An 11189-nucleotide genomic window follows, 5' to 3' on the forward strand; every position below is an offset into this window, starting at 1 on the left:
GGGGGGGGCAGCAGGATCCTTGGTTGGGCTTGTTTGTTTTCTGAGACAGGGCTATATGTAGCACAGACTCATTTCAAACCTGTAGTCTCTTACATCTTCTTCCTAGTGCTGGAATGTGTGTGTGTGTGTGTGTGTGTGACAATGCTGGCTATCAGGGATACTAGATTCAATTTTAACTTTTAATTCTCTTTTGGGGAACCCTTTTTGTTTTGTTTGATTTTCATTTTATCAAGACAAGATTTCTCTGTAGTAGCCCTGACTGTTCTGGAACTCACTCTGTAGACCAGGCTAGCATTGGATTCAGAGATCCATGTGCCTCTGCCTCCCAAGTGCTAGGATTAAAGGTGTGTACCAACACTACTCCACTTTACTTTTTTTGGGGAGTATTGAGATAGGGTCTCACTTTGTAGTCCTGACTGTTCTGGACTTCAGTCTGTAGACCAGGCTGGTCTTGACCATTTGCTTCTTCCTCCCAAGTGCTAGGATTAAAGGCATGTGCTACCATACCCATCATGAGTCCTTGGCTTTGATCTTAAACCATTTCATTCCAGTTGCTCTCAATTCCGTCTTTACTTGGTAACAGAAAAGTTCAATTTTCTGGGTTACTTTCATTACATTTGTAATGGAAATTTAAAATAGATGATTGAATTGGGGTCTTGTGCGGTAGTAGAGTGGCTTACCTAGCATATATGAGGTCCTGGGTGTAGTCCCATCGAAAATGCCAAGCATGAGAAAGTGTGCTTGCAACCCCAGTACTGGGGAGGCAGCAACAGGCAGATCCCTGGGGCATTCTGGCCAGTCATTCTAGCCTAGTCTTCAAATCAAAGGTCCTAGTGAGACCAGTCTCAAAAATGAAAACCTGATGCTGTCTGAGGAACAAAGCAGAGACGGTCTTATGGCCTGCACATTCACGTGCATATATGTGCACATGTACCACACCCCTGCATCCCCATACACATGAATACACATTAAAGGACTTTTTTCTTCCTTCCTTCCTTCCTTCCTTCCTTCCTTCCTTCCTTCCTTCCTTCCTTCCTTCCTTCCTTCCTTCCTTCCTCTTTTGTGTAGTTTTAGATAGGGTCTTAGCCTTGGCTGACCCAGAGCTCCCTAGATAGACCAGTCTGGCCTCAGACTCAAAGATGTTCACCTGCCTGTCTCCCAAGTGCTGGGATTAGACACACGTGCCATGTTGCCCTGCAAGAATTCAGTTTCTTTGAGTGCACAGTGTAGGGTAGCAGAATGTACATCCCGGTTTTCATATGCCTCGGACTTAGGAGTTGGATCCTCCCCTTAGATTACCTCGTTCTTCCTTCTTGTTGGCCAGGGAGAGCACAAACACTGACAGTCTTAAATCCCATTTTCAGTTCTTACTACATAATCAGTAGTTTTGCGTAGCTGTTTGTTATGTTCCTCTACAGTAAGTTTTTAAACTCCGGATTCACAGGCACAGAGCTGTGTATGTCAGAAAAGTACACAGAGATGCCGAGCTTCCGAGTCCCTGGGGGAGTTGTTAGGAAACAGGAGGAGGACATTCTTTGACTAGATTTAAATTTTCCCATGAGCTCTATTATTTTCTAAACAACAAAATACTCTTCTACCTTAAGTTCAAAAGAGAAATTGAGGTTTTGGTTTTTGTTTTTTTTCTGCTGTTTTTGAACTTGTAGTTTAAGCTTTTCTTCTGTCTCCCCTTTTCATTTAGGTAGCTAATTCAATAGAGCAATTTAATTGATTTGTACTTATTTTCACCCAAAATCTAATTAAATTTTTCAGCTGAGCTCCAGTCACCTGACCTATAAACCAGGTTCAGGGAAAGAGATTTCTGTGCAAGCCATGTATTGACTTTTGGCGGCTAGACTCGGCCTTCAAGAGACCTCTCCTTCAGGGAGCTGCCCACAGTGAGGGGTTAAATGGCTCAAATTCTAGAGTCAGCCTTCCTGAGGGGAATCTCAGTTTTATTCCTCACATGATAGGAAAAGATTTCTTCTCTCTCACTAGGTTCTCTTACAAAACTGGAACCCATTTCGACTGGGAACTTCGGAACCACTAACAGGACTGTATCCAGCAGTGAGGGAGACAGATTGTTGACCAAAAATGGGAGAATAGGAGGATCAACTTACAAATCCACCCCCCCACACACCGGACCAGGAGGTTACAGACGTGAGGGGGTAGATACCCTGACAAAGGGGAGAAATACTCTTATCTTTCTGGGAATCCCTCGGGATCTCCCAAGCATCTGGGAACAACCTTTTCTTCTGTGGTTCCTTCCTGTTGCTGTCATGGAGTCTGTCACCTAACAGTGCTGTGGAATGTGTCAGACAGCATGCAGGTGGCATCAGAAAGTCAGAGATGCTCACTCTGGCAGCCATCTTAAGATCCTCCCAGTTGGTAGCCAGCTGAAGAGCAGCTTCTGGACTGGAGGTGATGTCTTAGGGATAAACGAGATAAGGCAGGAAATTCAGCATGGTCAGACAAGCAGTCTAAGACTAGGGCATGGTGCTAGTTCAAGGCCCAGGCCCCTTCAACAAAAGGCAGATTAATGAGGGAAGCACACACATCCATTTAAGTCGTATGTAACACATGAGCCTCCAGAATGAAGTATATTCTTAAGCTTGATAAAGAGTAGAAGGTCATGGAGAGATGTAATTGGAGCATAAAAGAGTGTGATAGGACTGGACAGTGGTGATGCACACCTTTAATCCCAGCACTCGGGAAGCAGAGGCAGGTGGATCTCTGTGAGTTTAAGGTCAACCTGGTCTACAGAGTAAATTCCAGGACAAAGCTACACAGAGAGACTCTGTCTAAAAAAGAAAAAGAAAAGAAAAAAAGAATTTGATGGGATAGCAGTGAATTGGAAAGACATAATGGAGGACAAAGAGAATTTCCCCCCACCCCTCTCAAGAGTTTAATCGTTAACCTTAACATTAGTTGGGTTACTGGGGAAAGAGCACACAGGTCTATTACATGCACACATCATGGGAGTCCCAGAAAATATGAAACTCAAAGAAGAGCTTGCACACCCAGAGGGCTGAATAACAACAGTAACTGGTACAAAATCCTCAAGGCCAGGCGAAGGGAAAAGAGACGGCAAGAACTCTGTCCTCAGGTAAGTGCAGGTCAAGTCCAGCAGGCCACCAGTCCCCTAGCTGCCCTCAGAACATGATAAAGTCTGTCTGGGCACAGTGAGGACTTTTAGTCTTTTCCTCTTGGCAATAGGATGTGATTGCAGCATGATGTGAATCCGTGGGACTTGATTCTGACTGAAGGCAAGGGATGAAGAAAAGATATAGTGGGGTATGTCTTTAATCTCAGCTCTGGGGAGACAGGGGCAGGTGGGTCTCTGGGAGTCCAAGGCCAGCCTGCTCTACATAGAGAGTGAAGGACAGCTAGGGCTATACCATGAGACCCTGTCTCAAAAACAAGAAACAAAAGACAGAAAGGCAGACACACAGAAAGCTGGGGCTGGACGGGCTGCGCTCTCAGATGAAGACGCCTCAACATGTAGGAAGCTCAGCATGTTGATTATATAGAGCTGAACAGGAGTAGGGTTATTGCATACAGATAAACAAGGAGGCAGGGCTTATGGTGTAGCTTGATTAAGGGGATCTTTGGAAGGGAGTAGTCTTTAGGCTATAAATATCTGGGGTTGGGAGGGTTGGGGGAGAAAGGCATAGTATACATTTTCTGCGTGCACTATCAATACTCACAATCCCCAGGAAGACTCTGCCTTCTTCTGAGCTGAGGCTGTGGGGTTCTTAACATGGCTGTGCCTATGTCAACACATTCACTCAGGGCTTCCTCTGCTTTCTGCAGTCATGGTCCTCTGAACATGGGCAGTTGCAATGTGTGTCATATCTTCACAAAGAATATTCTTTGTCTCTGACATAGGAAGAGAGTCTCTTCCAGGGAGTATCTTAGAGCCCACTTCAGGGGAAAGGGGCCATAGAAGGCAAGAGAAATGGTCCTGTTCCCATCTTTCTTTAATGTAATGGTCTAGTGCCATTTGTGGGGTGGCCTGTCCTGAGCCCCACCTTCTGAGTGCCAGTGACCACAGCCTCCCTCCATCTTCACACTAAGCAGTAAGATGAGGGCTCAGTGTAGCTTCTACTTTTTGGGGTTGTGAGGATGCATCAGCCAGTCACAGTACCTGCTCAGTAAGTGTTAGCTTTTGCCATCTTTGTTGGTATTGTTGTCACTACTAATGCAGTTTATGTTCACCTTCATCTTTTAGCGTATTGGTGTCAGGATACTCTTTTAAAAATCTCTTGTTATGATAAGTGTGAGCTCATAAAAATTTAAATTGATAAGTGAGCACCATCATAAAGTCAAAAGAAAAAAGTGACAACTTCTTATAAACAAATTACGAAGGCATACTTGTAATTCATGACAAAGGGTCGTCTCCCTGATGTGTGAAGACTTCACAGTTCGGTAAAGAGTGGATGACTGTGAGGCCTTTTATTGTGACATGCTTGTGCTTCAGTGCGGTGTCTCATGCATATTCACAACCGTCAGGAGACTGAGAAGGGCCTGACACGACATAGCTGGAGGTGTGGCCACGGTTACAGACGGCTGTGTAGAATATGCCCGTGTATGGCTATGTGCAGTGTGCAGGTGCCTGAGGAGGCCAGGTAGAAGTGGCTCCCTCTCGGCATTGCTCTGACACCCTCCTGTGCCTGCCTGCTCTGATTTCCGTGTGCATCTTCTCCACACCCAGAGTGTCTCTCTGTCCCTCCCCCTGCTGCTTCCCATCTGCTCCAGCCTTCCCATGGCTGCTGTTTCAGCTGAGATGACCTTCTGCTCCCAGGCTAATATCCCCGAGACGTACTTTGACAGCCTCCTCAGTGCTTTCCTCTGGGTAGCAGGAGGTCTAACTTGTGAACCTGACCCCAGGGCCTCTGTAACCTAGTCTTCCCTCCTAGTTTTCTTGCTGTAACTTTCAGGACCCTTACCATCATCTAACTGCCTGGCCCTGCTCACCATACTGATTTCTGCCTCTGAGCCCCATACCTTGTCTTGTACACGTTCCAAGGTCCAGCTCAGTTCTGATCTCCACCAGGTGACTTTGCCTCCATTCAGACTGACAGCCCAGTGTTTCCTCAGGCACCATTGCATTTCTGAGGCCAGAATATCTGACAGAATCATTTAAGGACAGAAAGGTTTTTGTTGGCTGCAGTTTCAGAGAGTGACAGTCACCATGTTGGTGCAAGCATGGTGGTATTCATGGCTGTAGGAAGGTGGGGTGGAGTGTCCTCATATCACAGACCAGAAAGCTGAGTGACCAGAACTAGAAGCTAGGCTGCAGCCTTCAAAGGCCCATTCTGCTCAGCAGTTCTGCCAGCCAGGCCCTGGCTCCTGGTGGCAGCAGGTCTTCCAGAATGTGCCACCAGCTGGGAAGCATTGTTCAAAAACATGCTTTTGGAGTTGTGTGTTGTAGATTCAGAGATAACAATGTGTGTTCTCTCATACACTTAACATTTGCTGTAGAGTTTTTTTTGTTTTTTTTTGCTTTTATATATATTATTTTTGTATTTGTGTTGTTCAGACAGGAACTCACCCTGTTGCCTAGGCTAGCCTCAAATTTTCAACCCTCCAGACCAGACTCCTGAGTACTAGGATTACAGGCATTCCACCCATCCTGACTTCAGGTAGACGTTTTCATTGAAGTAGAGAATGTATATCCACATGCACATGAAAACATGTTCAGATCTGGAGGAAAGAACACAGGGACTTTGCGTAAGATCACAGCCACAGCCTCCACATTCCTTTCTTCTGATCTGCTTCCTGGCTCCTAAGACTTGGGAGACAGAGCCCTGCCATGTGTGTCTGCATAAGAATGTCCATCATCAGTGCTGAGTGATACCCCACGTCAGGAACTGAGCCAAGAGCAGAATCCAGTTCCAGTAGGCAAGAAACAGAGCAAAAGCCGACAGTCTGTAAGTTTCCGTTACCGACTAGGTTCTTGACAGCCAATTAGAATTGAGATATGCTTCCCACTTCCAGCTTAATTAGAGGTAATACAATTTTTGTTAAGTCCTCTTCAGGGATTTCTTGATGGTAACATATAAATTAATTCCAGCCTACACATGACATGTCATCTTTTTCTCCCTCCGTGAACTTGTAGGCACAAGGAGAGATCTATAGCCTGAATTTTTGTTGTCATTTTGCCCATCAAATATTTGTTGGTCCCCTATAGACTACTAGACACTGTTACAGAATATAATGTGGTTCAGTTCCTCCTTCCACAAGGCTTGTATTCTGATGAGTCACTAGAAATAATTGATAGACTAACAGCAAGGCTTCTCACTAAAAATATAACAGTGACTAAAGAGTAAAATAACTGAGAAATTGCTGCAGAGTCATCTGTTCCAAAGTCCTTACAAGCATTCAGAAAGAACAGGAACATGGAGGTAGGAAAGGCTATACAGGTTAGCCTGAGCTAGAGATTTCTATGTTTGAAATCCTTTTGAGGGGATGTTACCAAAAAGTGTGAGAGAAGGCAGAAACTTAGGAAAGAAAAATGAGTGTAAAATGCAGAGTAGAGAGATTTTAGAAGCGTCATAAGAGACTCCTGATTCTCAGTAACAGTTTGCAATTTAGAAGGCATTTTTGCTTGTATGTCTTACTGAATCTCTGCCCGTTGTGATCATTTATCCCATATGGGTTGGTGCAATGAGTGGTGTTAATGCAGCCTTTTCTTCTCAGCCTGCTCTGGCCTAATAAAGTATAAGACTTTCCGCTCCTTCTTCTCCTGATCTTCTTAAGTACTTCACTGAAATCGCATCTAGCTGACTTCATTACCACCATGTTCACTGTTTGCATTCATCAACCTGAATATAGTGAGGATTCTCCTGGACAGATCATGTCTGTGGAGGGTTCTGCACGAGGAAAAGCACAATCATAGGTGGGTCACTTCCAGCTCCATGCTGCGATGCCTTCTTTACTTGGGACTGTGGACACAGATGAGGTAGAGGACACAAAGACCACCAGTCCTTCCACAGTAAGGATGTAAGCACCCCTGTTGGCTTTGTTTTGTCCCTCCTCTTGCCTCTTGGTTATTATGTATTTTCTGTGCCTAGAGTGCTTCAGTTTGCAAAGCTGTAAATCTGTCAGTCTTGTTTATGTGGTTTTCACTTCAAATTAATGTTCGACAAAGGGATTAGCAGATAACTGTTTCAGCCTGAATTTCTGTTCAAGGAGAGTGGATATGGTTTGCACAGGCTGCCTGAGCTAGGAAGCAGAGTTAATTGTGTAGTCAGCACTGGAGAGAGCTGGTCTCATTTCAGAAAGACAAGACAGTGCAGCTTACAGCCTCCACAGAGATCTTTGGGGTCAAACTGATGTCGTGTTGAAGAATCAATATTTACTGGACTATGTAAAGTTAGCTTTTAATGAACCTCAAACATCTTTCTAGGTCACTAATTGCAGGAAGAAGAAAGGTGGCAATGTCTGGAGTTCATGGGTGTGGGAGCTGATTTAAAGTCAGTGAAGAGATAGTTGCCAGAGTGTCGAGCATCCTTCCACCCTTAGATTCTTTTCAGCATTTTTAGGTACTTGCATTGAAAGGTTGCTTGGAGGTGGAGCACAGGCAGAGAGAAATCCTGATTACAAACCCCAGAACCAAAAAAAAAAAAAAAAAATAGAGAGAGAGAAAGGGAGGATTTCTTGGGTTATTTCTGACTGTAAACAGAGCAATTCTTGAGGAGAAGGTCAGACACTCTCACAGCCCAGGACTTTCCAGGCCTGACCTTGCTCAGCTTCTGAGATTAGATTAGATTGGGTGTGTTCAGGGTGGTACGGCCACAGACTCCTCTTTGGCTGCCCTTCCTTGGTTCCCTGGGATGAATTCCAGTGACATTTCAGGTTCCGCCTTCTGGCTGTATCTTCACAAGGTCAGGTCCTTCCCTCCCCCTGATGCTCTTGAAAGCACTCAGAATGGAAGAGTGCAGTATGGAACATTTCCTGGAGGATGCTGGCCTGAATCCCCATCTAATTAAAGGGCCTTCATAACATCCAGTGTTCCTCTGGTGGTAGTGCGCGCTTGAGTATCGAGTGCCTCTTACTGAGTTGTCCCCATCATGTGTGCGGCACTGAGCTTCATCTCCTGCTTGTGCTGTCAGTGCTCCTAGTAAAAGCTGTTGACAAGGTAGAGGAATGTGCCCTGTGGACTTTTATGTTGCCCTAAGAAAATCCAATACTAACGGGTCTTGGTTAGTCACTGAGCCAAAAGCATTTTGCCAAGCCCTGTGAGTCTGATTGCATCCCCAGCATGTTTTTTACAAGTTCTTGGTCATCTCTGCTCAGTAGACACATCTCGGCTCTGACTTTGCAGCTCTCCTTTCTAGTGTATTTTCTCAGGGGAGACTTCAGGATTAATGAGAAGAAGAGCCGGCTGTTCCTTCTCACTCCACCCCCACCCCTCCTCTCTAGGATCATTATTCAGAATAAACACTGAGGAGAGAAACATGCAGGGAAAGGTTGGAATTGCTGTGTTTGAAGGCAGATGGGATAGTGAGCATTCGCATTTCCAGCTCCTCTGAATTCTTCCTTTGCAGACATTTGAGAACTTCTACTTCGGTTCCCTGAAGCTCAATTCCATTCACATCTCCCAGAGGTTCACCGTGGACAGCTTTGGGAACTATGCCTCCTGCGGACAGGTTGACTTCTCCTGAAGTGGGTATGGAAAACTCTAGAAATGGAATGTCTTCCTAAGGTGGTAAAGAAGGGCTTCATCTCAGTCCTTGGGGGGTGGGGGGGGTGGGAGTTTGGAGGATCTGCTGGTACGTGTTTTGTCAGCTCAGTACAAGCTTTAGTTATCTGGGAAGAGGGAACTTCAATGCCAGGAATGCATCTATGAGATTGGTCTGTGGCAGGCCTGTGGGGCATTTTCTTGATTAATGATTGATGTGGGAGGGCCCGGCCCACTGCAAGTGGGCAGGTGGTCCAAGGATGTTTAAGAAAGCAGGGCAAGTAAGCCATGAGGAACAAGCCAGTAAGCCAAGCCTTTCCTACCCAAGTTAGTTTTGGTCATGGTCTTCATCTCAGCAATAGAAAACAAGAGTGAGGCAGATGCTGATTGTCCTGAGTGGCCCCCTCCAAATTCCCAACTCCATGTTGCCTTTGATGGTTGTCCACAGTCGTGCCATGTCTGCCAAGATGCTTGTGGGTACAAGGAGAGCTTGAGCCTTTAAACCTTTGGCTTGTTCTATTTTGTATGTTAGGAAAAACTATAAGCAATGTAAAATTTATTATCTTGACCATCTTACGTATAAGATTTGGTTTATTAAATACATATGTGACATTGTACTGTTGTTACCATCATCCATAACTTTTCATTTTCTAAAATTTGTAACTGTACCTTTAAGTGGTTTCCTCATTTGTTACCTCCAACCCCTGGCAACCGTTTAACTTTCTGTCCATGATTGTGATAGCTGAATACCTCATGTAAGTAGAAGCATACAGTGTTTGTCCTAGCATAACGTCCTCAGAATTCACCATATCATATCTTGTGACAGTCCTGCCTTCCTTTTTAAGGATGAACAATATTCCATTGTATGCGTACCGCATTTTGTTTACCCATCCATCCGCAGCTGACCCTTAGGTTGCTTCCACATCTTGGCTACTGTGGATGGAGCTGGTTCAGACCTGGGTGCGCAGACTCCCTTCCACACCCCGCTTCATTCCCTCACTAGTCAGAGACTTTAGCAGTTATGATTACATTTGTGTTCCTTGATTCGTTTATTTTCATCCTAAAATTAATTCCTAAAAATATTATTTTGGGGTGCTGGAGATATACGTCAGCTGGTAGAGTGCTCGGCTAGCTTTCACAAAACTGTGCGTTAGGTGCCAGCACCATGTATATCAGTGTGTAGTGGCCCATGCCTGTAGTCTCAGCACTTGGGAGGAGGAGGATCAGAAGTTCAAAGTCATCCTTGGCTACGTAGAATTCAGGGCCTGTCTGGGATATTTGAGACCAAGCTCCCCTCCCCCCAATAGCAGCAGTAGTAGAGCAGCAGCAACAACAACAACACAAACCCGAAGGAATTGGAGTCCTGGACCAGTGATTTAGAGCACTGGCTGTTCTTCTAGAGCACATGACACCCACTTCTAGATTACCAGTACCCACATAGAGACTTACAACCATCTGTAACTCCACTTCTAGGGGATCCAGTGCCCTCTTCGGGCCTCCATAGACACCAGACATTTAAATGGTACCCACACATATATGCAAGCAAAACACCCATACACATAAAATAAAAATAAATATTAAAACAAGCAAACAACAAATTTGTTAGAATCCTGCTCTGCCACATCTCACGTCTCCCTCCCACATCCCCAATGGAGTTGTGATAGCTCTTTTCCGTTTCCTCCTCAGGAGAAGAGCAGAGAACTATGGCTGCAGCATCAGGAGCTTAGAAGTATGGAGGCAGCAGGCACTCCGGCCTCCAGCTGACCAGCAGAGAAGGGAGCTGCAACCCACACTTCTCCCCTCTGACCCTTGCTTCTCCTCCTCATCGTTTTCTTTCTTGTTCTTCATTCCTTATCCTCAAGACCCCTTCTTTCTGTGAAGTCTGTTACTGAGCTCTGTGTCAAGATCACCATGCTGTGGAGATTGGCTTCTCTATGGGGTGGGGCAGAACATCCACAAATAAATGATATTCCCAAGTTGCCGTATTCTCTTTAATATGTCAGACAGTCATGGTCTATGGCCATTGTCACTGTGTTGAGCTACAGGCTTCAGTACTTACTGACTTAGCTGTTCTGTTTACCAAGGACTCACTTGTTTGTGCATCAAGGTCCAGTTTCCCAAAAGGCTTCCACTTTGTTCTAATGATAGTCAGTTTATATCTCTCCTCAGGGTGCTGCACAGCGCATGACTCGACTGACCCCACTTGCCTCCCCAGAGTGCAGCTCCCCAGCTGTCAGGTAGCCTTGTCCACTTGGCTGCAGATACCATCTCTTGGGTGTCAGGGATTAATGACTTACCCTTGTAGGAACCCGTAAGAGTTTGGTTTTGGAAACTGCAGTGTGATATGTCAGATACTTCATTCTTAACAGAACTAGGAATTCCGTGATCAAATCTCAGGGTTCCTGCCCCTACACATGTAAGCAGAGACTGTATTGTTTGCTGATTTCTCAGGTGAGGAGGGGAGTTTTCCAGAGGTGGAATGCATTGATGGCGGGATGATGACCAA

The 11189-nt window shown here is 45.3% G+C and overlaps 1 protein-coding gene across 6 annotated transcripts in view; it reads left to right on the plus strand.

Annotated features, from left to right (window-relative positions):
• The window catches only part of Ascc1 (activating signal cointegrator 1 complex subunit 1), a 97279-nt gene extending 86620 nt beyond the window's left edge, over window positions 1–10659 (plus strand). For all 6 annotated transcript variants that reach the window (XM_013351232.1, XM_013351235.2, XM_013351233.1 and 3 more), the window contains 2 exons: window positions 8550–8671; window positions 10370–10659. In XM_013351232.1, the coding sequence (XP_013206686.1) occupies window positions 8550–8666 (117 nt within the window). In that variant the 3' untranslated portion in view covers window positions 8667–8671; window positions 10370–10659. The remainder of the gene's footprint in view (window positions 1–8549; window positions 8672–10369) is intronic.
• Window positions 10660–11189: the final 530 nt, after the last annotated feature.

The sequence above is a fragment of the Microtus ochrogaster genome, linkage group LG2 (genome assembly GCF_000317375.1).
Source record: "Microtus ochrogaster isolate Prairie Vole_2 linkage group LG2, MicOch1.0, whole genome shotgun sequence".
Taxonomy (NCBI): domain Eukaryota; kingdom Metazoa; phylum Chordata; class Mammalia; order Rodentia; family Cricetidae; genus Microtus; species Microtus ochrogaster.